Source organism: Neolamprologus multifasciatus, chromosome 17 (genome assembly GCF_963576455.1).
Source record: "Neolamprologus multifasciatus chromosome 17, fNeoMul1.2, whole genome shotgun sequence".
Classification (NCBI taxonomy): Eukaryota; Metazoa; Chordata; class Actinopteri; order Cichliformes; family Cichlidae; genus Neolamprologus; species Neolamprologus multifasciatus.
The window spans coordinates 4,722,839-4,750,834 of record NC_140455.1 but is presented as its reverse complement, the minus strand read 5'-3'; the positions used below and the strand labels follow the sequence as shown (position 1 = coordinate 4,750,834).

Genomic DNA, 27,996 nt, shown 5'->3' with positions numbered 1-27,996 from the left:
TATTTTTGTTTTCTTTTTTCTTTTTATGTGATGAGAAAGAAATTATTTTACCTCTCATCACAGCTTTCCCTGCTTCCCATAAAACAGAAGCTGATGTTCCGGGAGTGTCATTAAAGTCTAAATATGAAGTCCACTCTTTTTTAAAATATTTAATAAAGTCTTCATCTTTAAGCAGTGATGTATTAAATCTCCAGTTTTTACTTGGCGTAGTATTATTCTTGTGCATTAGTGTTAAAGATACAGGAGCATGATCCCTGACAGCTATAGGGTGAATCTCAGTGTCTGAAACGTCACTCAGCAGTGAGCTGCTGACCAAAAAATAATCCAGACGAGAGTAGGAGTGATGAACATGTGAGAAAAAAGTATATTCCTTACTGGTGGGGTGAAGGGAGCGCCATGCATCGCAAAGACCAAAGTCGCTCATATACTGTTTGATTATATTTGTGGACTACCAATTACGCTAAGTTCCTGCTGTATTGAGCCTATCCATTTCTTCATTCAGTCCAAGGTTGAGGTCGCCTCCAAGCACAAGTGTGCCATCTAAGTGTTCAGAGAGTGCACTGAAAAAACCGTGAAAGAATGAGGGATCATCAACATTTGGACCATATACACTTACAATACATAGCTTTTTATCAAGTATAGATAGTTTAATGATTAAGAATCTGCCCTCTGGATCTATAACTGTATCGAGTACTGTGAAATTAATTTTTTTATGGATTAAAATTGCTACTCCCCTTTGTCTAGAATTATAACAAGCTGAGAACACATTAGGATAGGATAAGGAGAGGGAGAGAGAGAAAAAATGTGTGGCGAGATGCTCCCTGAGTCTGACTATGTGTTTGCATATTTACTAATATGAGTATGCTTGGCTTAAGTGTGTGTATTCTGTAGGTCTGTGTGCGCTGTCTGACTGATGTAAATGTGCTGCCGTTGAGCGCATGACTGTGCGTAATCGTGCGGTGAGTAAGTGTTGAAATAAATGATGTTGTTTGTGGATGAGTGTGGAAGCAGGTGATCGAAGCAGTGAAAGAAATAAAGAAAGAAACCAAGGACGAGGGTAAGCAGCATAAAAACAAGAGGGGGAAAAGAGAGAAAAAAAAACGAGAAGAGAGAAAAGAAAACGTAAACATTCCAATTAAATCACTGACGGAGAGTGACGGTGTTAATACTGCTATGAAATCACACTTAAGATGCGATTTGATACCGGTAAGTTAAACAGATGTTAATGCAAGTTAGTGTGAGTGGATAGGGAAAGGGTGTAGCGGATTCTTATCTGGTCTGAAGTTAATACAGCCACGGAGTGATGTTGGGGTCGCGGTGGAGCTGTCCGTCCACGTACAGCCGGTCCACAGCAATGACAGCGCGGGAGCCTTTCTGGATGAAGCCGCGTCGAATTGGGAAGAGGACCCTGCGTCGTTCCAAGATCTCTTTGGGGAACTGATCGTTCACGCTGAAGTCCGTTCCTTTTAATTCCCTGCCGCGGCTTTTCACATGTTGCTTTTGTTTGAAGTGGCCGAATTTGGCCACGATAGGACGTGGTCTCCCGGCCGTAGCCCGAATGGGGCCGAGGCGATGCACCCTATCGAAGACGATGTTCTTCACCGTGTCCTCCGGCAGCTTCAGGTGGGTTTTGATGAAGCTTTTTACCGTGGTCTCCGCGTCCTCTCCAGCGGCTTCTGGAATACCAGAAAATACTAGATTATCACGCATGCTACGAGTTTGTAGATCAATAACCGTTTCTTTTATTTTTTTATTTTCTCTATTGAGCTGGGTAACATTTTCTGTGAGAGATTTCACCGACTCCCTTAGCGTGGCATTTTCAGCAGCGAGCGTTTCCACTTGCTGCTGGCTGAACTCCAGGGATTCTCGCAAGCATTTAAATTCCCGGTGAAGAATCTCCACCAGGGACAGCCTTGCGTCGAAACTGGACAATCGCTTGTCGATTGACTCCAGTATGTCGGCAATATCTTTGCCGGCTGGCGATGTTGTGCCGGGGGAATCTGCCGGGCGTTGTCTTTTTGACGACGGCGTCTCAGATTTGGCCGGGGAAGCTGCACTCTGGGCCTTCTTCATCACGAGATCCTGAAAGCACTGATCAATATAATCTTGGAGAGCCTCTAAACTCTCCCCGTTGTTCTCCAGGGTGTTGGAGATTATTTAGACAAATATTGTTAGTTATGAGACAATTGATAAGTGTATTTGGTAATACTGAAGCTTAAAGAAATTTGTTCAAATCTAAACTACCATTTGCTTTAATTTTCCGCCAAAATCTCCGGCGTCTGACGTCAGTTACAACATGAGTCGCTTACAAAGGAATGTCTTGATCCTATAGATTGAACTCAGACCTTACAAATTTAAGAAACACAATGACAACATTCAACAATTAGATTTAACAGGTTGCTGCCCACTAGCTCCAAATGACACAATATTTTGGACCACAGGTTGGAGGTCCAGTAGTGTCTGGCAATCATACCTCAGCAGAGACTTTGTTTCATGGATGACACAAGTTAGAAATATAAACAGGAACAAACTTGGCAATGACAGACGAGCAGCCTCACACACCGGCACCATCTTGTCTCACTCTTTTCTCAAATTGGGAAAAAGTGACATGAACCTGTCGTGTCAAACTGCTCCACCTAGCGAATTGTTAACCAGGACATAAAGAGCGTAAGCACGTGTTGTCTTATTAATATTACTAGATGTGTCGATGTGCAGAATATTGGCAGGTTGAATGTATTCATGAGGATGTCGAGTGAATGGATGGTGTGTTAACCAGAGTTCTTTAGAGCACGGACAGCCTGCAGAGTGCAGCCGCACTGAACTCTTACGCTTGTGTTTGTGTGTTTGTAGCGCTAAGGAGCAACTAAAGTAAGTTATTTCAAACTTATGCACAACTCAACGTGCCTTTGTGTCCAAGTGAAATGTTGGTGGCGTTTCTGAGATGATTCATGTAGTGGGCAACATGGCTAAAACAGAGAAGTGTTAACTTTGATGGAGATACAGGGGAGCACGCGGCTCGGGGGCGTGACCACAGCGTGTACAATAGACCAATCTCAAAGTTTGTGGAGTTTCCATGGACACCGACTCAGAGGTGTTGAAGCCAAACTTCCAGGTGGAATTGTCACAGCGTGCCAATCATTAATCAAACAAATTACAGAATCCATGGAAAATTTTGCTAATGATAAAGTGCATTATTTAAGGAAAATGTTCAACTGTGGACCCAACAATAGGTAGCACTGATGAGGCTGCTGGGGTGCAGGGTGAAATTAGCAGGGTGTGTCAAAGAGTGAACAGAACATTGCTAAGTCAGCTGACAGTTGACTTAGCAATGTAATGTGTTTCCTACAGCAGCAAACAGGCTTCAAGAAGTGACAGTAAGGAGAGGTTTCAAGATCTGTGGGCCAGTCGGCCTCTTGTGTAAAGGACACAATGGTGCTGAAGTCATAGAGGCTGTGGTCAGTACAGTCAGCCCAGATTTCAGTATTCGTGACATGCCTGAGATAAAATGTGACCTCACTCCCCCTTAGTTAAAGGAAATAATGAAAGTGCATCAAAAATCTCCTGACTTAACTCTTTGTGCTTGCATTGAGATGGCTCTCAGGAAGGGATCAGTGCAGCACTGTGACAGTGAGGAAAGCTGCTCATCACTGGTTATGGGTCAAAAACTGCTCCAAAATCTAATTACCACCCCCATTCCTTAAAAGTAGGCAAGGCAAAGTGGAACAAATTTCAAGGAAGAGAAAATACCTTGTGACCCTCCAGGTAACTGCACACAGATAAACTGAGACATATGTGAAGCATACAGTGGGTCTGTGTAATGTTTATTGGGTAGAAACTAGAGCTGGGCGATAGAACGATAACGATGTGTATTGCAAAATAACTTTTTCTCGATAGAGAAGTTAAACTATTGCGATAGGCCTCACCGCTCTTGTCCTCTTAAAAAAAAAGAAGAACAGCCAATCCAAATTAAGTAGCGCAGAGCCGAACCAATCACAGCCACAGCGTCACGTCACATGACTTGTTACGTACAGCACAAGTGCCAAGCCGCACGTGTGTATTTGTTTGGGAAGCAGCCAGCCGCCGTGCCGCCCGGGTAATGGAGGAAATGAGTGCGCCGACTAGAGAAAAATCAACCGAGAGCGTGAGCGAAGGTTACCGAAGAGAAAACAGATGATGGTTCCAATGCCGGAGAGATTGTCGAACGGAAGAGCCACAGAAGTTTGTAGTGTGAAGGTATTTCTGCTATTTCAAGTCTGACAAAAACAGAGTAGCACGCACTGTAAATGTGCCGAAAGCAAGTCTGGAAATACAATAAAGCGGTGCATGCTCAATCTCTGACTGGAAGCGCTAATTCGTCATTTGGCTTTTGTCAGACTAAAGTAACTGTTAAACTGTTTGAAAAGCTCAGCTATACAAAAAGGAGAGATTGAGAATTTCCTTTTAGTTCTCAGTTAATTTGATATTGACAAAAGTTAGTCAATTTTGTCTGTTCTTCTGTAAAACAAACTGAGATTTATTTCTAGAATTAATATTTTGTTTCTAAGTGGAATTGACAATTTAGTCTGTTTTGTTTGTTCTGTTTTGAAACTTAAACGCTTTAGCGGCTGCCTTTTGTGTAGTTTGCAATATTTGCCTTTATTTATCTGAAAAAGTCTCATGTTCCTTAAGTACATCTACCCTGTCGAACTTATTATGGGAAATATTTAAATCAAAACAAGCTGCTGATTATTTCACATTTTACTTGTGAGCAACGGCACATTTAAATCTTACAAATATAGTTATTTGGCTTATATCGTGATATATATCGCCTGAAATGAAAAAACATATCGTGATATGAAAAAATCTTATATCGCCCAGCTCTAGTAGAAACAGGCTCTAAACCAGGGCTGTTTTATACAATTATATTTGACCCTCGAGATAATTTCATATATCAATTATTAATGGCTCGTGGTATGTGGGAGTCAAATCCTCAGCCCTGCTGAGAATCTGCGCAGTGTTGGAGTCGATGGGCACACCATGCAGCTAATCACATGCAAAGACAGATAGGGATCATATCATGCAGGCCAGGCATGCAGAGAGACGGGGGAGCTGGATTTAAAAGCTAGTGTGTTGGGAAAAAGTGACGAAGCAAGCGAAAACGTAAAGTGAGCAGCATCTGACTTCATTTCAATGATAGATGGCAAAGCTGAGTGCAGAACTAATCAAAGGAGCTGGATAAAGTGTTACCCGTTTGTATTTTCTGCCATTTTCCATTTTCAGACTTGTCCAAGCCTTAGACCTCGTGTGTGTTCTCCCTAGTCGTAGTTAATGCATAAAAATAATGCTTTTAAGAAAACACTGAATAAAATATTGCTTTGTTGAAAAAGAAAATGTACATTTGAAAATGACATAAAATAAAGTATCTACAAAGTGTCTTTGAATGGCAGAGATGTGTGCACGTACCACAGAGCCATGGCTCACTGAGTGTCTAAATGAGTCTCACAGGCCTGAACGCTCGCTTGAAGTCGTTTATAATTATTAACTTTTTAACACAAGCATGAATTTGGACTTTTAACTGTGTTTTTATAAGTTTTACAGCTTTTCCGAGTGATAAAAACCTCCTTTATTGCCATTCATACTACTCAAAGTCATCAAGCAAATAACAATTAAATGACAGAAAAGTTTGTTTTTCACTTTTTACTACAGAAATTTCAGTTTTTTTATGACTACAATTTAAAAAACAAAAGGAAAAAACTGCAGTCTGGGCAATGAGCTGTCAGGGCTTTTTTTTGTAATTTTACACATTTATTTCTTATGATTTAAGTACACAAAACAGTGCCAACAGAGTTCTGTGTTTGTCACAGCAGCTTTTTCTTTATTATGTAGAAAAACAGTTAAATGTGTCACTTCTTTACACTGACAGAAAGGGAAGTTTCACTGGTCCAGCCCACTGAAGTTTAAAGTGGGCTGTATGTGGCCTGCCATGTAAAATGAGTCTAAATCTTCATGGTCTGAGAGATGTAGCCCACAAGAATGATTGAGGAATCAGGGCTGGACTAGGAGGAAAGCGGCCCTGGCAGTATTGGTCTAGGTGGCCGATCATGATCCAGAAAAAGAAAGAAATATATAAAAAAGAAAATAATATACAGTGGTGTGAAAAAGTGTCACAAATGTTTCAGATCATCACATTTAAATATTACACAACAACAACACAAGTAAACACAAAATGCACTTTCTAAATGAAAGTGTTTATTATGAAGATAAATTAACTGTGGTGTGTCACAGATCAGAAGATCCTCAAAAGCCAGACATCATGCCGTCATCCTAAGAAATGAACAAATGAATGAATGAGCAGTGAGAGCCATTATCCACAAATGGAAAACAGGGGTGAACCTTCGTAGGAGTGGCTGGCCGTCCAGCCACGACTCATCCAAGAGGTCACCAAACAGCCCAGAACAACATCCAAAGAGCTGCACGACTCACTCGCCTCAGCTAAGGCTCATCACAAGGGGGAAGTAACAAAGTACAAATACTTTGTATTCTACTGTACTAAAGTAGAACTTTAAGGTATCTGTACTTTACTGAAGTACTTTTTCTCAATACATTTTGAAACAAATATCTGTACTTTTGACTCCTTACATTTTCTCAGTACTTTTGGTTTAACACATTTGCAGGGTGTTATTGTTTTTGTCACACTGAGCCTTCAGTCCTCTTTGAAATAATCACCAGGGGACGTCACATACAAAGAGATGACATGTGCCATAGAAACGGGTCCAAGTGGGCCGCTGTGTGGTTTTGTTTTTTTGGCACAGCTCAGGAACGACTGCAGGTGTCCATAAGTGACTTCAGCATCTAACGAGCCCTAGATATGAATGAATATGACCAGATGACCAGATGAATATGAATTTCAGCTGGTGATGCTTAAACGTAGAAAAAAGACAGTGTAAACAGCGTCCTGTCAGTGTAGAGCAGACCTGGGCATATTACGGCCCGCGGGCCACATCCGGCCCTTTGTGTATCCTTTTCAGGCCCGCGTGAGGTCAATAATAAATTACCACTAGATAGATTATGTAAATATATGTAGTGCGTGCAATACGACGGTGCTGCTTTTATTCTGAAAAGTGCTACGTATCTGCGTGCCGCGAGCTTTGAGTGAAGGTGAACGGCCATAAATGACGTTAGCGTCAAGATGGCAGCACACGCTAAGAAGCAAAAATTGATAACGAATGTCGCGTTTTTAACAGGACATGGACTACCAAGTCACGGAGGAGCTGGCTGCCATGCAGTCAATGAAAGGAACAACAACCGGCAATGACTTATTCATAGAGGTAAATGCATGTTTGGACAAAGTAGGACTGAAATGGGACAATCTGGCAGGTGTAACAACAGATGGTTGTCCAAATCTGACTGGGAAAAATGTAGGACTTTTAAAGAGAATGCAGGATAAAGTGACAGAAATTAATCCTGTGCAGAAATGGACATTTTTGCATTGTATCATCAGGAAGTGTTGTGTAAGATAGTGTTAAAGATGGACCACGTTGTTGATGTTGTAACTAAAACAGTTCATCAGAGCAAGAGCATTAAATCACAGACAATTTATTGCTCTTTTGGAAGAAAATGAGATGGAACATGGTGACATCAGCTACCACTGCTCTGTCAGGTGGCTCAGCCTAAGCAAGGTACTAAAAAGTGTCTGGGATCTGAGAGAACAGATTCAGGATTTCTGTGTGAAGAAAGGATGTCCCAGAGCTTTCAGATGAAGATTGGGTGGCAGACCTCAGCGGATGTGACTGCACTAATGAACCAACTAAATGTCAAACTGCAGTGCAGGGCACTTTTTGTGCATGAGATGTACAGTGCAGTAAAGGCTTTCATGAGGAAGTTGCAGCTTATCTCAAGCCAAGTGAAGGACAACTTTCTGACCCACTTGCCAACACTAAAGGAGGCTCTTCCAAATGCCAATCACCTCCACAAGTACTCAGCCATGTTAGAAGTACTGCATGCAGAGTTTTCAAGGCGATTTCAAGATTTTAAAGCTCTTGAAAATGAAATGGACATGGTTTCTTCTCCCTTCACCTGCAGTGTGGATAATGCTTCAAGTGATGTTCAGATGGAACTCATTGACCTGCAGTCTGACACACTTCTGGCAGAGCACTTCAGGTCAGTCTCACTGCTGGACTTTTATTCCTCCCTCAAAGAAGAGAACTTTCCACACCTGAGGAATCATGCTCAGAGGATTCTAGTCCTCTTTGGATCTACCTATGTATGTGAACAGACATTCTCGGTGATGAAGTTCAACAAATCCAAACACAGGTCCTCTGTCACTGATGACCACCTCTCAGCTGTTCTTCGCACAGCCACCTCAGACATTCAGCCAGATTTCAATGCCCTTGTTCAAAACCAAACAGGCTGGATTATTCTCACTGAAAAGGAGGAAAACATGACACAAGTCATTATATTGTTGCATTTCTATAAACTTGTTGTTTGTTGAGTTAAACATGTTAAAATAAAATGACATTGATCCGGCGGTTGTTTTTGTTTTATTTGGAATATGCGCCACAATTTCACACAGCATAGCCCAATATAAATATTTACATTATTTTATTTTTATTCTTCTGATTACCAGAACCAGCTATTCGTAATATAGAATTTAGTGAATTTTACAATTTAAGAAAGTTAAGCAGACTTGGGTTCAAGATGTCGTTGATGTGGCCCTCTGACGCAACTCGGGTTTCTCATGTGGCCCCTTGTAAAAATTAATTGCCCACCCCTGGTGTAGAGGGTGGAAATCAGCCAGGACAGCTCATGAAATATAATAATAATACATTTTATTTGAAAGCGCCTTTCAAAACACTCAAGGTCGCTGTACATAGTAGAATAAAAGCAACATAAAAGCAACATAAAAGCAGTTTACAGAATCATAAAAGCATAAGACATAAACAAATAAAATAGCAGAGTGGAGAGGTTATGTGGGATAAGCTATTTTGAACAAGTGGGTTTTGAGTTTGGACTTAAAGAGAGAGAAGGAAGAGATGTTTCTTAAATCAGGAGGTCGGGAATTCCAGAGTCGTGGAGCAGAGCAGCTGAAAGCCCGGCTCCCCATGGTGGCAAGACGGGGGGGAAGGGACGGAGAGTGAAAGGGAAGAAGAAGATCTGAGACAACGAGATGGGGCGGTGATCTTAACCAGGTCAGAGAGATATGGAGGAGAGAGATGATGAACAGCCTTAAATGTGAACAAGAGTATTTTGAAATTGATGCGACCAGGAGCCAATGAAGCTGCTGCAGGACAGGAGTGATGTGGTGGACAGAAGGGGTCCTGGAGATGATACGGGCAGCAGAGTTCTGGATGCGTTGGAGCTTGTGGATGGATTTTTGAGTAAGACCAAAAAGAAGTGAATCACAATAATAAATCCGGGAAGTAACAAGGCTGTGGACAAGAAGGGCAGTGGCATGTGGGGAGAGAAAAGGACGGAGACGATTAATGTTGCGTAATTGATAATATGCAGACCGAGTAACATTATTAATGTGTGAATTGAAAGATAAAGTACTGTTGAGGATGACACCCAAACTTTTCACAGAGGAAGAAATGAAGACCGGTGAGTTATCGATAGTAACAGAGAAACTGTTGGTTCTGGATAATGTTGATTTAGTGCCGACCAAGAGGAGCTCGGATTTATTACTGTTGAGTTTGAGATAATTAGAAGAGAACCATGAATTTAGTTCAGCTAAACAGAGGGTGAGGGAGAATGGGGAAGAGCAGAATCAGGTTTAGTGGACAGCTGGGTGTCTGCTTACATATTACTGATTTGAGTTGTGTAAATCTACAAGAGCCACTACAGCTGATTTTAGGGTTCCCCACCTGCTAAATTACTCTGTAAGATAGAAACCCTGCTGAGCAAAAGGAACAAAGGCTGCTCTCAGTTTAGCCAGAAAACATCTCGATGTTCCCCGAGACTTTTGGGAAAATACTCTGAACTGTCTCTGCTGCTCGTCTTCAGAAATGACGAGTATCTCAGCCTTCCACACAGCTAGCCTTTCGTTCTCGTCATTCAGATTGTATCATTGACTTTAGGATCTGTTGTTTGATCTTTTCCTTCCATCTCTCCTGGTTTATTTCTCACCGATCTCACTTGCTGCAGTGACTACAATAAAAACATCCCGTTTGTGGAACAGCACATGTGTCTGATCACTCTGGACTGCACGCTCAATACAAATCTCACCGCCAGTAAGGACCTCAGTCACAAAGAGAAACCTCAACACATAATATACACAAATCCCATAATGTGCACCAAATTATTCCTGTTTTTTCTCAGTCCTTACAGCGCTTTCTGTCACCTAGAGCCAGTTAATGTCTCCAGACCAGCCCTAAAGACGTGAAAATGAATCCACTGTGAGTGAACACGTCATTGTTTTAAGCCCCACAGATACAATCATAGTCTAACTGTACAATGCAATGTAGTCCAAATAATCCAGCACATATACAGCAGTTAAGAAAAGAGACAGAGGGGTCAGTGAGCAGGGACCTTTCAAAATGCTACATTTTAGTTTTTATCTTTGGCAGAATCACACTCTTACTTTTCTGTGTTCATGTATTTGAAGTGAAATTAAAGCTAATTAGAGCTTAATGGCAAGAAAGCAAAAGTGGAAAGTGCTAAAAATAGAGAATTATCCTTTTAAGTGAATCTAAATATTTCCCTTCCTCTGTCTAAAAGAAGCTTCATCTCCTCTCTCTGTTTATACCAACTCTACTGTCTGACTGGCTTTTGGAGACTCAGATTTGAAGCCAAACAGAAAAATCGATATTGTTCACTGAATGTTTTCTAACAGTAAATATTTTTCAAACATTTGTTCCCAGTTTCTTTCCATGTGTTGTCCCTTAATCTGAACTGGAACCCAATGAAGCAGAGTGTGATCACCTCCTACGAGCCATCCTGTCACAGTGAGTGGAAGCTACAGTATCATATACTGGCTCTTTGTCATTTACAATGTGAGCTGTTCATGGTGGCCTAAACAAACTGTGTGCATGCTCCTGTTGTTAAAGGGAATCATCCTGCGAAGCCACAAGTCAGCGTCACCTCTGTTTCCTGCTTGTCCAAAGTGAACAGTCATGAAAAGATCAATTCATACAGAAGTGAAGCAGCAGGATCAGTCATGGACGCACAAGTTTTTTTGCAGTCTGTTTTGTGGCACCACAAGGGAGCCTGTAGTGACTGGAGCCCCACTGGATCATCACCAGTAGAAAAAAAAAAAACACCACGTGGAACATTTTTGTAGAATCGTTGCAAATTTTCCAGCACACACTGGATGTGATCTGGGAATGTAGTTTCTTGCAACGTGTACTCAGATATTTATGCAATACTTATGTAAGAATGCTGTTTGTTGACTTCAGCTCAGCATTCAGTACAGTCATTCCCTCCAAGCTGATCACCAAACTTGTGGCTCTTAGACTCAGCAACTCCATCTGTATCTGGAACATGGACTTTCTGACCAACAGACCCCAGCATGTTAGGTCAGGCCATAACTGCTCTACCACCATCACACTCCACACTGGCACTCCACAGGCTGTGTGCTGAGTTCCTCTATGACTGCAGACCTGGGTATGGATCCAACTCCATCATCCAGTCTGCAGATGACACCACGGTGACCGTCTCATCAGTGACAACAATGAGTCTGCTACAGGTAAAGCACCTAGCTGTGTGGTCTGACAATAACCTGCTCCTGAGTACCAGCAAAACCAAAGAGCTCATTGTGGACTTCAGGAGGGAGAAGACAGACCCCCATGTCCCCATCTACATAAATGGCACAGCTGTTGAACGGGTCTCCAGCTTCAAGTTCTTGGGGACCCACATCTCTGAGAATCTGTCCTGGTCAACTAACACCTCCAGCCTGGTCAAGAAGGCCCATCAGCGCCTTTTTTTCTTTACGATACTGAAGAAGAACCACCTGTCTGCTGACATACTGGTTAACGTCTACCGCTGTGTGATAGAGAGCATCCTGACCAACTGTGTCACAGTCTGGTGTGGGAACTGCAGCGGGTGGTGAAAGCTGCCCAACGCATCACAGGGACTCCACTTCCTGCCATTGAGGATGTCCACAAGAAGAGATGTCTATGCCAAGCACGCATCATTCTCGGGGACTCCTCTCATCCTGCCTCCAGCTCCTCCCCTCCAGAAGGCGCTACAGGAGCCTTCAGACTAAAATCAGCAGGTTTAGGAACAGCTTCTTCCCCACAGCTGTCACCCTACACTGTTCACTATTGTAGTCTGTTCAGAGAGCTGCGCTTCCACTGCTGTAGATATATTCATAGCACTCTGTAGATCTGTTTACCTCACACCGATACATCTGTATATTTGCTCTTATTGCACTTACTGAGAAGATGCAAACTGTATTTTGTTACCCTGTATTTAGACATGTATGACAGTAAAGTTGAATTCTAAATCCTAAACATTTAAACAAAAGCAGCTACAGGAGAAGTTTTTAGAAGTGATTTTTAGAAGGCCAGTAAAGAGAGCATGGAGACAGATGGAGGACGCCAAATCCACTGAATCTACACGCTTCCTGTTTCCACCTCATCCTTCCAGTGCTCTGCTATACTCCCTGCTCTCTCTACCACAACTGTCTTTGAACTTGCCTGGGCCAGGTCTGAGTCCAGCTTTGCAACTCCAGCCAGGTCACATGACACAGGGGTTTGCTCTGATGTCAGCAGGCAGGTCAGTGGAGCCCTCTGGTGATGGATTTATGCCAGTGAGACAGGAGGAGGCCTGAGAACAGACAGCAGGCTTAACTAGCAGGACAAAGTAGCATGTAGTACTTGAAGGAGTCATCACAGCCAATCAGCTCTCAGGAAAATGGAACATCACATACATTTTCTCTTCTTTGATTTTCATCAATGTATTTCCTTTGAAATTTAATTTTTTTTTAATTTTTTTTTTTTCTGCCTGATTAGAAGCTCATAGGCACTTCCTGTCACTCTACAATAAAACAATGTAAAGGCTGCCCTCTCTGCCCTCCCACTAGCTGACCTAACTGACACAAGTAAACTGTGCTACGATGCCCTACATGGACTGAGGTTCTTGGCCACATACATATAGATTTGTGTGGCTGTAGAAATCCTGCCATGAAGCTCCCAGCGCACATTTTTGATGCTTCTGTCTGTGGCAGAGGAGGTTTGGAGCTCTGCAGAGCCTTGGTGGCTTTTACTGACTATACACCCCTACCCATTTATTATGAACAAACAGCACAACTGTTTGTGCTTTTTTTTCTATATTACACTTGCATGATTTAGATTTATACTTATGTGGCAGCTGTTCACTGGCCTGACAAAGTTTTTTTTTTTTTTTTCCTGCCTGTCCCATTTGGTTCTTCAGCCGTCAGAATTGTTGTCTGAAGACCAACAAGGATACCCAATGGATTTATTTTGCCAAATGGATCATCATGGCATTGCTGTATTGGTCCATTTGATCGACCTTTGTTTTTATTATTTATTTTATTTTATTTTCAGTTGTTACAGACGGGACAGACATGAGTGAGGGATAGGAAAGGGAGAAAGAAAGAGGAAGGAAAAGAAAAACAGAAGGGGAGAGGGACAGTGAGAAAGGGGGGAAAAAAAAATATCTCCTGGATCACCTGTTGAGAGAGAAAGAAAAGAAAACAAGCAAAAACAAACAAAGCAACATACTAAACACAACACCATCGCATTAATCTAGCTAAGTGTAAACAGCAGTAAATACTAAATATTGAATGTTGTTGTGCAGCACGCAGGACCGACAGCGCACAATGTGCTTTGAAGTAGCAGCCAAGAAAGGTGTGATTTAAGTCTACGAACAGTGAACACCTGTGTGCACACCTGTGTGGATCGGCGCACTTGTATTCAAAAGGTTTCCCCATGTAATGGTCTGCTAGAGGATGTAGAGAGCCATAGCCCCGCCCCCAGGGCATGAAGCAGGCATGGACGAGGTCCAGGCCCCAGACATCCAGAGGCCCCAGAGTGCAAGAGCCCAAGGAGGACCACCGGAGGGGCATCCGTGCCACCTTCATGGGAAGAGCTGAGGAGAGCCCCAGATGAGGGGTCACCCAGTAGCCACGGAGCAGAAGCTAGAGGGGGCTGCAGTGATGTGCCCACCGGCTCTGCCGGCAGCCAGCTGTGCCAGAGTGAACCGAGCCGCAGGCACAGAGGCCGGAGGCCCGAGGGCCCTCCGCGCACCGGAGAGGCCTGACCGAGCAACAGGTGCCAGGCCCCGCCAAGTAGTCACCGGGAGTGAGCTGGTACATACCTGAGCGTCCAGCCCAGGACACCAAGAAACACCAACGCACCGACCCCTGAGGGCATCAGTCACATCAGGGAGTGTGGTGAGGGGAGACAGGCCTCGGAGGGCCTGGGAGTTCCCAGAGAGGTGGAGTCTAAGACCCGACCTGACATATAGACACAGACAAACAGGCACACAGACACAGACATGCATTCCCACCCTCATGCACACATATACAAATACTCAGCACTCACCCAACGTAGGTGACACAAAGTTATTTTAAATGATATCATGTCATGAATAACACAAATTATTTTCCATGAAATCGAAAAGTGGTGAAATTCTCAAAAAATGAATGAAACGTGCAATTTGACATGTTTTGTTGTTTTGTGTGTTTGTCTGTATAAAATTTTGACGTATCTGAAAAACACAATTTTGAAAACACTGGAAAGACCTCGAGACATTTTTTCTTTTGCTTACTATGTAAACAAAAATTCCCACCAATGCTTTTCAGTGTGAAATTTAGTGTGTAGAGAAAATACCTGTGCCAGGTTGTCTCCATCTAGTGGTGAATAACGCATTACCACTACATCAGGTGAGTTTTTCTCTGTGCACAGTGACACAAAACTCATTTAACAACATAAACTATTTAAAAAATGATATAGGCAGATCAAGGCAATGTTACAGATTCAGTAAGAACAGAAGTTTATTCCTTCAAATATGCAGGGCGTCACACTAACACAGCTGCTTATGTCCAGCATCGCTCTGTTATTATCAATTTGATTCAAACGTGTCCAGTTTATTGTCTTAAACTGGCATTAAAGCTTCAATGAACTAAAGTGGTCCCTCTGAGTCAGCACCCAGAAAGCTCGTCTCTTTGAAAAATGTGGCCATAAATACGAGCGCTGCTGGGATCTTAAAACACTGGGGCTAAATCCACACCTGAAATCTTTGTTTCACTCAGTAACAGCAGCTTTTTAATATTATTGACTATATTTTATAGTCACATTTATATAAAATGTCAAACATTATACGTTAGCTAAAGGTTGAAGTCACAGAATTATACTGAACAACAATGCAGTTTGAGTTCTTCTTGTTTGTATATATTTGATTTACTGTAAGCAGCGGGAGTAAAACCTAAAGAAAAAAATAGTAAAAATATGAATGAATCTCTGCTCTTACAGCTTTTATTGTGCCGTGATGTCTCCTTTGAAACTGTCCTCTTGCTCGTCTTTTGGATGCTCTCCTCTTCTTCACCTTTCCTGTTCCTTTCACTAAACTGCTGCACTCTTGTTCTCTGCTCTCGCCTCCTGTTCTGGTTACAATTAGAATGCAGTCAGCATGTGCCAAACAAACTCCCCCCAAATCGATCATGTTTGATATGATGATGACGTTTTTAACATCTTATTTATCAACTTATTTGATGCACTGTATCGATCAATTATTAAACAAATATCAGACTGTAGAAAAGCCAATAATAATGCACCGAGCAAGTTCATGCCATAAGAGCTAAATGGCCATAAAAGAAAACCCTGAATATCTAATACAGGACAGGCCAACAGTTAATGCAGCCACAGATGGACATCAGTCAGCTTTCTGCACTTTCCACCTGATCACATTTGTCCTCAAAGTCATGTCACTTCCTCTGTGGTTCATTTATGTTTACTTTTACATTTGCAGTGACAATAACTTTAGTGACATAGTGCACACATTGTTTCCTATGGACTGCTGGGTTATCTTGGTTTATTTAAGTTAGTATTTTTAAAGGTGCAGTCAGTCATTTTTAGGTTATTTGATAGAAAAAAAAGGATCTTGTACTGATAAACAAACAGAATAGTGGATAAAAATGACACATTGTTAAACGTGTCATTGGTCACTGCTTACTTTCCTCATTATTTAAGCATTACTCATCCTTAGTGTGTCATTTATAAATACAGATATACGTTCTTAGAAAGAACCACTTCTGAACCTGATCTCTTTACTCCGAGGAGCTTTTGTGAGTTATCATTGTGCCAGAGGAGGAGGGCATCCACTACTTCTTTCATGTCACCTGAGTTCACCTGTGGGAAAGCACAGCGCTGAATCCCCTGACTATTTCTTTGAATTCAGGAGGACTAGTGAACTAATCTTGAGTGATTACTGAGTTATCTGACTAAAGCTAATGAACCTGAGAAATTCTAAACTCTTAAACATCCCAGAGATGTCTGAATTTATGTCTGCACCTTCACACTCCAGATATGAAGGATCATACCTGTTTTACCTCCGGTGTTGTGCCAAAAAGTGATCGTCTGACAAAAACTGATTTCCAGTGTCTTTACTTATATTGGTAAATAGACTTTAGTGAACATGATTTACAAAAGGGTTTATATCAAGTTTAATAACCACCCATTTTTCCAAGTATATTTATAACTCTGTGTTATTGTAACTCTATTAAAACCAACCCAGTCCTTTTGGGACACTTAAAATATCTTTAGAGAACTATTATTATATTTGTTGCAGTTTCTGCTGTCCTCTTGGCCAGATTACTCTTTAAAAAAGTCATTTTAATGTCAAATGAATAAATAAGAAGTAAAAAAAAGCCAAAAAGTGATTGCAGCTTCTACCTTGTGACAGGAATGTTGTTTGTGGCACAAGATGACTCAATATCACTCATGAGGGATACATGTGACATGTTTCACATATTAGAGACCAAAAAGTTGTCTATAGCAGTTTGTCCCTCCTGTTATGTTGCGGGTCAGATTGACCCAGAACAGAAGAGATGTCACATGTCATCTGCATCACTACAGAAAACAGTTTTAAAAAATCTTTTTAAAATGTATAGAGCTAAATATAAAACGTGTCTGTGAGTCCTTCAGTCCAAATACTCGAGGTCGAGAAGAATATATAGCAGCCGCTGATCCCTCAATGGCACCAGTAAGACGGCAGGACAGCAGGACAGCAGGGCCTCTTCCTCAGCAGAAGTCTCCTCCACTGCTAGCAGGAGAATGACACATGAGTATTTTAAAGGTACTGCGTGTACAGATATCACCTCCGGCTCACACAAGCTTGCTCTGACACAGCTACAGACCTTGGCTGTGTCCCAATCCAGCGACCGCACGCTTCTGAGTACGCATTTTGAAACCTATTACGTCACAGCGACGTGACGACGGCTGTCCCAATTTGAAGTGTACTCCAAATGCGCCATCGATTTCCCCAAATTTGAAGTGTGGTCCGCTGTACACTTCGTGGTCCCATATATCCCACAATTCATAGCGCGGTGGTGGGTGTGGATAATTTTGCCGAAAAATACGGCAGAGGGCAGAAGCGGAGCGGCCGAAGAGTAAACTTTCAAAAGTAAGTTTACTGAATATGATGTCACTTATTTATGTGTGAATGTTTAATAATGAAGAACATTAAAACATGACTGTTGGCCACATGTCAGCAGAGTTATGTGACATTAGTGATGTTTACAACTAACTTGGTTTTAAAGCCTTTACTTTTAAATATACGCCGTTCATAGTCGACCTTAATCTTACAGAGAATGTGATGATTTTGTGGATAATTAAAGTCAGTCATATATCCACAAACACAACAAGCTGAAAGTCAGTGATGCTGCTCGGTTTGCAGTCCTGAATATCACGGCACAAGCAGGATTCACTGCACTGTTAATGTTAGCTCTGTTATATTATAACCAGAAGGTCGGTGGTTCAATCCCAGGCTGCTCCAGTCTGCATGCCAAATATCCTTGGGCAAGATACTAACCCCATGTTGCTCTCCGATGCATCCATCGGAGTGTGAATGTGTATGAATGTTAGATACTTACTACTAGCACTTAAGCTTAATTCAATTCAATTCAATTTTATTTATATAGCGCCAAATCACAACAAATGTCGCCTCAAGGCGCTTCATAGATACAGAGAAAAGCCCAACAATCATATGACCCCCTATGAGCAAGCACTTTGGCGACAGTGGGAAGGAAAAACTCCCTTTTAACAGGAAGAAACCTCCGGCAGAACCAGGCTCAGGGAGGGGCGGCCATCTGCTGCGACCGGTTGGGGTGAGCGAAGGAAGACAGGATAAAGACATGCTGTGGAAGAGAGACAGAGATTAATAACAGATATGATTCAATGCAGAGAGGTCTGTTAATACATAGTGAGTGAGAAAGGTGACTGGAAAGGAAAAACTCAATGCATCATGGGAATCCCCCGGCAGCCTACATCTATTGCAGCATAACTAAGGGAGGATTCAGGGTCACCTGGTCCAGCCCTAACTATATGCTTTAGCAAAAAGGAAGGTTTTAAGCCTAATCTTAAAAGTAGAGATAGTGTCTGTCTCCTGAATCCAAACTGGAAGCTGGTTCCACAGAAGAGGGGCCTGAAAACTGAAGGCTCTGCCTCCCATTCTACTTTTAAATACTCTAGGAACAACAAGTAAGCCTGCAGAGCGAGAGCGAAGTGCTCTAATAGGGTGATATGGTACTACAAGGTCATTAAGATAAGATGGGGCCTGATTATTTAAGACCTTGTATGTGAGGAGCAGGATTTTGAATTCAATTCTGGATTTAACAGGAAGCCAATGAAGGGAAGCCAAAACAGGAGAAATATGCTCTCTCTTTCTAGTCCCTGTCAGTACTCTTGCTGCAGCATTTTGGATTAACTGAAGGCTTTTCAGTGAGTTTTTTGGACATCCTGATAATAATGAATTGCAGTAGTCTAGCCTGGAAGTAATAAATGCATGAACTAGTTTTTCAGCGTCACTCTGAGACAGGATATTTCTAATTTTAGAGATGTTGCGCAAATGGAAGAACGCAGTCTTACATATTTGTTTAATATGTGCGTTGAAGGACATATCCTGGTCAAAAATGACTCCAAGGTTCCTCACAGTGTTACTGGAGGCCAAGGTAATGCCATCCAGAGTAAGAATCTGGTTAGATACCATATTTCTAAGCTTTTCAGCGCCGAGTACAATGACCTCAGTTTTATCTGAGTTAAGAAGCAGAAAGTTAGTGGCCATCCAGGTCTTTATGTCTTTAAGACATTCCTGCAGTTTAACTAATTGGTGTGTGTTATCTGGCTTCATGGACAGATAGAGCTGGGTGTCATCTGCATAGCAGTGAAAATGTATGCTATGTCTTCTAATGATGCTGCCTAGGGGAAGCATGTATAATGTAAACAGAATTGGTCCTAGCACTGAACCCTGTGGAACTCCATAATTAACCTCAGTGTGTGAAGAGGACTCTCCATTTACATGCACAAATTGGAGTCTATTAGATAGATATGATACAAACCACTGCAGTGCAATACCTGTAATACCTACAGCATGTTCTAATCGCTCTAATAGAATATTATGGTCAACAGTATCGAATGCTGCACTAAGGTCAAGAAGGACAAGCACAGAGATGAGTCCACTGTCAGAGGCCATAAGAAGATCATTTGTAACCTTCAATAAAGCTGTTTCTGTGCTGTGATGAACTCTGAAACCTGACTGAAACTCTTCAAATAAACCATTCCTCTGCAGATGATCTGTTAGCTGTTTGACAACTACTCTTTCAAGGATTTTTGATATGAAAGGAAGGTTGGAGATTGGCCTATAATTAGCTAAGACTGCTGGGTCTAGAGATGGCTTTTTGAGTAAAGGTTTAACTGCAGCCACCTTGAAGGCCTGTGGTACATAGCCGATTATTAGAGATAGGTTGATCATATATAAGATCGAAGAATTAATCAATGGCAGGACTTCTTTGAGCAGTTTTGTAGGAATGGGGTCTAAAAGACACGTTGATGGTTTGGAGGAAGTAATTATTGAAGTTAACTCAGAAAGATCGATTGGAAAAAAAGAGTCTAACTTAACATCAATGGAACTAAGAGTAGCTGTAGATAATATTACATCTGTGGGATGATTATTGGTAATTTTTTCTCTAATGATAAAAATTTTATTTGTGAAGAAGTTCATGAAGTCATCACTAGTTAACGTTAAAGGGATGGTTGGCTCAACAGAGCTCTGACTTTTTGTCAGCCTGGCTACAGTGCTGAAGAGAAACCTGGGGTTGTTCTTATTTTCTTCAATCAGTGATGAGTAGTAAGCTGTTCTGGCTTTGCGGAGGGCTTTCTTATAAAGCAACAAACTATTTCTCCAGGCTAAATGATGATCCTCTAAATTTGTGACACGCCATTTCCTCTCCAGATTACGAGTCATCTGCTTTAGGGTACGTGTTTGAGAATTATACCACGGGGTCAGGTACTTCTGATTAGAGACCTTAGTTTTCACTGGAGCTACAGTATCCAGAGTCGTACGTAGTGAGGAGGTGAAATTATTAACAAGATAATCGACCTCTGTTGGGGTAGCGTTCAGATAGCTGCTCTGCTCTGTGTTGGTACAGGGCATTGACGATGATAACAGTGGCTGGATTATATTCTTAAACTTAGTTACAGCGCTTTCAGAAAGACATCTACTTTGATAAAGTCCACTCTCCACTGCTGCGTAATCAATTATTGAAAATGTAAATGTTATCAAGAAATGATCAGACAGGAGAGGGTTTTCAGGAAACACTGTTAAATGTTCAGTTTCTATGCCATATGTTAAAACAAGATCTAGAGTGTGATTAAAGTGGTGGGTGGGTTCTTTTACATTTTGAGAGAAACCAATTGAGTCTAACAACAGATTAAATGCCATGTTGAGGCTGTCATTTTTAGCATCTACATGGATGTTAAAATCACCCACAATAATTATTTTATCTGAGCTCAGAACTAAATTAGATATAAAGTCTGAGAAATCAGACAGAAACTCTGTGTAAGGCCCAGGTGGACGATAGATGATAACAAGTAAGACTGGTTTCTGAGTTTCACAGCTGGGGTGGACAATGTTAAGCATCAGGCTTTCAAATGAATTAAAAGTCTGTCTTGGTCTTTCATTAATTAATAGACTGGTGTGAAAAATTGCTGCCACACCTCCCCCTCGACCTGTGCTTCGAGATTTCTGGTAGTTAGAATGACTCGGGGGTGTTGATTCATTTAAACTAACATAATCATCCTGCTGCAACCAGGTTTCTGTAAGGCAGAGTAAATCAATTTGTTGATCAATTATTAAGTCATGTACTAACAGAGACTTGGAGGAGAGAGACCTAATATTTAATAATCCACATTTCACTGTTTTACTCTTTGGTTCAGATGTGGATACTGTATTGTTCTTTCTTTGTGATTGTTTAAGTTGTTTGTTGCTGGTTTTTAGTTTGTTTTTTGTCTTTTTGGAAGCAGACACAGTCTCTATGGAGATGGGTTTTTGGGGGGGTAGCAGGAGGAGAGAAGCTGCAGAGAGGCGTGTAAGACTGCAACTCTGCTTCCTGGTCCCAACTCTGGATAGTCATGTTTTGAGGGGTTTAATAAATTTGTCGATATTTCTAGAAATGAGAGCTGCTCCATCCAAAGTGGGATGGATGCCATCTCTCCTAACAAGACCAGGTTTCCTCCAGAAGGTTTGCCAATTATCTATGAAGCCCACATCGTTTCTGGGACACCACTCAGACAGCCAGCAATTTAAGGAGAACATGCGGCTAAACATGTCACTCCTGGTCTGATTGGGGAGGGGACCAGAGAAAACTACAGAGTCCGACATTGTTTTGGCAAAGTTACACACCGATTCAATATTGATTTTAGTGACCTCCGATTGGCGTAACCGGGTGTCATTACTGCCGATGTGAATTATGATTTTATTGAATTTACGTTTACCCTTAGCCAGCAGTTTTAAATTTCCTTCAATGTCGCCTGCTCTGGCCCCTGGAAGACAATTGACTATGGTTGCCGGTGTCTCTAGCTTCACATGTCTGAGAACAGAATCACCAATTACCAGAGTTTGACCCCCGGCAGGTGTGTCACCGAGTGGGGAAAAACGGTTAGACACATGAACGGGTTGGTGGTGTACCTGGGGCTTCTGTTTAGGACTACGCTTCCTCCTCACCGTTACCCAGCCTTTCCCCAGCTGCTTGGGGTCTGCCGGGGAACAGCTAGCGGGGCCTACGCTATCTTCGGCTGCACCAGCTACAGGGGCCTGGCTAGCTAAGGGTGAGAGCAGGGTGCAAAGCCGAGTCTCCAATTCAGTAATCCTGGCCTCCAGAGCTGCAAATATGCTACATTTGTTACAGATATCATTACTGCTAAAGGAGGCCGAGGAGTAACTAAACATCTGACACAATGAGCAAGAAAGTGCAGAAGGGACAGGTGAAGTAGCCATGGTGCTAACGGGTCGGCTACGAGCTAAGCTAGCGAAACAGTACAGAGACAGTGAGTGAATACTATAAATTAGGTAGTGAGTACACAGAAAGTGTGCTTCGGATGAAGCACGTGAAGATTATACTGTGAAAAAAGAATGTATTTAAAAGTTGTTAATTAAACTGCTAAGCAAATAAGCTACTCAGAAACACCACTGTGTTTGAGCAGGAACAGGAAGCGATACTATACCACAGAGCGAGCGAGCGAACACCAAGTGACAGCGCCACCGACCAAGTGCTTGTGTTAGAAGTGCACACAAGCACTTCTAACAAGCTTAGAAGTGCTTGTGTGAATGGGTGTGATTGGGTGAATGAATTAGCTGTATAAAGCGCTTTGAGTGCTCGGACAGAGTAGAAAAGTGCTATATAAGAACCAGTCCATTTACCATTTATATTGCTGCCTCTGCTCGGTGGTGTCGAGACAAACGGACTTTAACGTGTGTTTGAACGAGCTGACGGTTCACTCGTTAAGCTGAAAGAAAGATACTTTAATCACAGCAGTCACACATGTGTCCACTGTACCATCTGGAACTCTTCTTGTTTAGCACTCGTAATAACACAAACACTAAATCCTCCTGTTTGTAGCAGTGTGTACACCTGAGACTGTCACCTGTCTGTCTGTCCTGCACTCTCTCTGTGTTTCTTTCTCTCTGATTGTGGAATAAAAGTATGAGTTTCTTCTTTCTGGCGCAAAGTGATAAACAAACAAGAGAGACAATCAGCTGATCATTGATCAGATTCATGATTGAAGTAGCAACAGGTGAGGGAGGGGGAGAGAATGAGAGAAGAAGAGGCAGCTGACAGCGTAACGACAAAATAAATCCAGCTTTGTGTCTTTTTCATTACTAGCTGAAGTACGGTGTTCTGACAAACCATCCTACTTTAGCAAAACGTCCTACCGTAAGTAGTTTATGCACATTTCTGCTGTCACAGAGAAATTCCAGCACAAATTTAAGTTGGTATGACGGTTTGCCACTTAACTTTGCCCATCAGAGTATGCTTGTAGCTCATATTCACAAAGGTAGGATGGTTTGGCACTTAATTTTACCCGTCAGGATATTTTTCTGGCTAATATTCACAAAGGTAGTACGGTTTGCCGCTTAATTTCGTGTTGTGCGCATGCGCAGAAACAATGGGTAGGATGGTTTGTCAGGTAGGATGGAACGGGACAAACTGCATTCCTTTTCAGCTCAATACGAAACGCGTAATATTTTCTCTGAATGCGGGACGATTCCGTCTTTTTACGGGACGGTTGGCAACTCTACTAACTATCAGTAGTATCATAGCACCCACCCAGCTGTATAGAAACTCCATCATGCTAGCTAGCACGCAGTATGAGTTTTTGTAACTGACTGTAAAAAGTCAGCACAACAAAAATAAAACTCCACCTAAACTTGGTTTATATCTGACCAACATAGACTGCAGGTCATAACTTCTTACCTGAAGTTCAGTTCACCTGACACTCAGACCGGCGGCCGCCTCGGGTCTCTCCTCTTGCCTCCCCTTTCTCTCATCCACCTGCTGGCCTCCACCACTTGCTAATGTTACTGAGTCTGTGGAAGCTCCACCATAGCCACCAACAAACAACTGAGTTATTTTTACACACCGACCAGCATCTGGCCAATCCACCACCTTTCAGTGTTTATAACGTTACAAAAGAAATAAAAAATCATCGGCCCACCGCGCAAATGCCCGGTATGCCCGATGGCCAGTCCAGCTATGGTCGTGCCATCAGTTAACCCTTCGCCTAGGGTTGCCGACCCCTGATCTATATATACACTGTCAAAGATACTTGTCTTTGAGTGAAGATTTAAGGTGATAGGAAATATAAATAACTTCCACTTGAATCTTTGACACAGAGTTCAAGCTCACTGCTGTAATATATCATAATAATCTGACAATAAATATAATATTGGCCATATTATATTTACATTACCAAAGTGAGATGACTTTAGTCTCATGAACAACATTAGCTAATTGTTATTTACTAACTAATCTTGAAATAACTGTTCAGTACAGAAATGAAGCCCAACAATTATGTTTTTACAGTCCTGTGGTCTCAGCCTCAGCTAATCAAAGTGATGTCATAAAAAAAATAATGAATGAACAACAAAACATTTTTCTCATTTCTGTCAAACAAAGCTGTATGAAACGTTTCTCGCGGTTAGTATCATGGTTGCTAGGCAACCTGAGCAGCGCGACGACGCCCAGACCGTCCCATTTCACAAGCCTCTCATTTCCGCACTTCTGGTACTTCCTAGTACGAAGTACGTAGTACGCGAACTGCGCACTCCGAAGCGTGCGGTCGCTGGATTGGGTCACAGCCCATGTGTGCTCATAGTGCAGTCTGCTAGTTCAAATGCACAACATAAATTACAACTTACTGTACAATGAACACACATCGCTCACTGAGTTAGGTCATTCTTGCACCTTTTTTTTAAAACACACCCCTTTAGCTTACATCTTGAAAGTAGTGCCAGCCATATGGGTTTATATTCCAAACAGTGACACGAACTTGATCACCGAAATCAGCTTAACATGGCTGCTAATTTTCAAGCTTACTAGCTTATTCACGATTAGCACACTAATAACCATCATTAACCACACATCATAACATAACCAAACGATAACATATAGAAAGAAACAATGTACGTATAAAACACAAATTCTTACCTAGCAGGAGAATAAATAATCAGTATTTTAAGGCTACTGCATGTACAGATGTCACTGCTGGCTCACATGAGCTACCTCTGAGAACCCCACAGTTTACTCCCCAGCTGACTGGCGCGAAAGAGTCGTAAATCACCGGCATTGTAAAACTTTAAATTATTCCAGGGCATGTTAAAAACAAAACACCAAACAGATGGACTGGATATTAAACGGTATCAAACGACTAAATGAACACAGGGTTACAATTACATTCTACCATCGTCACATCGAGAGTTTATTCATTAATCATCAGAGTTCAACAATGTGACATCCAGTTGAAAACAACTTCAGTAACGCCAGCCAAAACAGGCTAACAGTGAATAACAGCACAAAAACAGCCGTGCTTATCGACAGCTCGACATATCCTCAACAACTCACCTCAGCATGGCTGCCATCGGTCACATTTTAACTGTCCGTTTTACAGCCTCTTCCAGAAAACGAACGCTTACGCGGTACACTATACACACATACAGTATATAGATTTTATTTGGTTTTAGAGTTTAACCTGAAATCTTTTGCTGCTGAGCAGCAGAGCTCCAAAGCGTCCCCTGTAACCATGGTTACGCAGAGGCGTAACGGTGTTCCAACTGTGACGTCACGGTGAGAACCTATGTCACTGATACCTGGATCAGTCTGCAACTTTTATTGGCACTTTTCTGCTGAGACCCGGAGCTCGAGGCCCTGGCACCCCGGGATAAGATGAGCTGCTGTGTTTTTCACGGAGAAAAAATAATTAACATGGAATAACGTCAGTCTCAGATGGAAAAAAAAGATCCAAGCAAAACAGGACAGCAGATTAAGAAGAGATTTCTTCAAACGGTAAGGAGCTTCTACCAAGTGATATTTGATAAGGTTAAAACTTCAAGCTTAAATCTAATGTCCAGATTCATGCTAAACTTTTCTGATTACTCAGTGAATCTGTTCATATGTTGCCGTTTTAAGCTATTAATTTCATGGTGACAAATATCTTTGACAAAAAATGCAGGATTAATTAAAGGCTATATATGACTGCTAGGTTAGGACGTGGTTAGGAGCAAATACTTAAGAGAGAGAGAGAGAGATTTTTGCTCTGATAGAAATCTTTATTAATATTTATGGGAAATGGGCCTCTATTAGATTGTTTGTGGCCAATACGATAAATTGTCTCCTGGCTTTCAGGTCCCCCTGAGCCAAATTTGCAAAAATACCAGATTTTACAATCAAGGAACAAACTAGAGTAAAGATCAAATTGCCTATTAAACAGTAATTTGGAGCAGAGGGGCAACTTCCTCAGAAGCTATTAAAATGATTTGAGAGTAAAGATCATGCATCATCGTGGTAAGAAAAATTATATCCAATGTGTAGCAAAGATACAAGAGGGAGTCATTGAAGTGACAGAACACTGAAGTGACACAAAAGATCATTCAAATTTTACAGTTTTTGCAATTAAGAAAAAAAACAGATTTAAAGTGAAACAAATATTTCCAAATCATGGAATGGTGCTGACATTATCACTCATTCCATATTGTTCCTAAGGTTTGCAGTCTTTCTCTACTTTAACTTTTGAAGTTGCATGTACACATATGCTTTAACTGCATATGTGTACATGCATGTGAACTGATGTCTGCTTGTGTGGTGATTTGAAGTTACGGTGCCTTGAAAAATTATTCATAGTTCTTGAACTTTTACACATTTTGTCACCTTACAACCACAAACAAAAAGTGTTTTATTGACCTTTTCTATGATAGATTAACACAAAGTAGCACATAATTGTGAAGTGGTATGAAAATAATACATGGTTGTCAAAATTCTAAGCAAATAAATTTGGAAATGTGTGGCATGCATTTCTATTCAAACCCCCGCTCTTCATAGAGCCACCTTTTGCTACAGTTACACCTGCAAGTCTTTTGGAGTATGTCTCTACCAGCTTTGCACATCTAGAGACTGAAATATTTGCCCATTCTTCATTGTAAAACAGCTCAAGCTCAGACAGATTGGACAGAAAGCGTGTCTGAACAGCAATGTTCAACTCTTGCCACAGATGCTCAATGGGATTCTTCACTCTTCCACTCTTTCATGTAAGCCAGATTTGTGGAGTACACAACTTACAGTTGTCCTGTGGACAAATTCTCCCACCTGAGCTGTGGAATTCTGCAGCTCCTCCAGAGTGACCATGTGCCTCTTGGAAGCTTCTCTGACCAGTGCTCTTCTTGCTCAGTCTGTCAGTTTAGGTGGACGGTCATATCTTGGTAGGTTTGCAGTTGTAGGAAACCTTTTCTATTTTTGGATGATGGATTGAACAGTGCTCCTTGAGATGTTCAAAGCTCAGGATATTTTTTTATAACCTATCCCTGCTTTAAACTTATCTACAACTTTATCACTGACCTGCCTGGTGAGTTCCTTGGTTTTCATGAAGCTGTTTGTTCATTAATGTTCTTTAACAAACTACTGAGGCTGTCACAGAGCAGTTGTATTTATAATGAGACTAAATTACACACAAGTAAACTTGTCTAATTTGGTTGACTTCTAAAGACAACTGATATCACTGGATTTTGTTTAGGGGTATCAGAGTACAGGGAACTGAATGCTAATCAACATGACACTTTTCAGATTTTATGTGCTTGATATTCTGAAAACCATGTATCATTTTGTCTGTGAAGGTTCTCAGTCATCCAGGTCATCGTAGTCAAAGGAGCTTGCAAAGAAAAGCGTCTGGACTTCTTTAAGTTACTTGAAGACGTTTCACCTCTCATCCGAGAAGCTTCTTCAGTTCTAAGGTCAAATGGTGGGGAGTCCCAGATTTCCCAGACTTGGATCAGACGATTAGAGGATCATCAGGGGGT

The 27,996-nt window shown here is 41.7% G+C and overlaps 1 protein-coding gene and 1 pseudogene across 10 annotated transcripts; one reads left to right on the top strand and one right to left on the bottom strand.

Annotated features, from left to right (window-relative positions):
• LOC146498774 (uncharacterized) lies at positions 1–27,623 on the bottom strand. Of its 9 annotated transcripts, XR_014870409.1 has the most exons (4): positions 25,139–27,623; positions 12,612–17,196; positions 5,389–6,303; positions 1–5,337 (listed from the first exon to the last, which is right to left on the bottom strand). XR_014870409.1 is itself a non-coding variant. In XM_085139004.1 (2 exons), the coding sequence occupies exon 2, from the start codon at positions 2,071–2,073 to the stop codon at positions 1,285–1,287; it is 789 nt and encodes a 262-aa protein (XP_084995130.1). In that variant the 5' UTR covers positions 2,074–6,303; positions 12,612–14,172; the 3' UTR covers positions 1–1,284. The 9 variants fall into 9 exon arrangements, 1 of the variants encoding a protein (XP_084995130.1); XM_085139004.1 differs by lacking the exon at positions 25,139–27,623 and having other exon boundaries at positions 1–6,303; positions 12,612–14,172; XR_014870410.1 differs by lacking the exons at positions 1–5,337; positions 5,389–6,303 and having other exon boundaries at positions 14,915–15,541.
• LOC146498775 (general transcription factor II-I repeat domain-containing protein 2B-like) lies at positions 7,227–12,618 on the top strand (annotated as a pseudogene). Its single transcript, XR_014870266.1, has 2 exons — positions 7,227–10,919; positions 11,022–12,618. The product of XR_014870266.1 is annotated as a general transcription factor II-I repeat domain-containing protein 2B-like (transcript).
• Positions 27,624–27,996: the final 373 nt, after the last annotated feature.

What these genes read in the sequence shown, in the direction of transcription:
- LOC146498774 (XM_085139004.1), bottom strand. Translation starts at nt 2,073, where the DNA reads ATGAAGAAGGCCCAGAGTGCAGCTTCCCCGGCCAAATCTGAGACGCCG.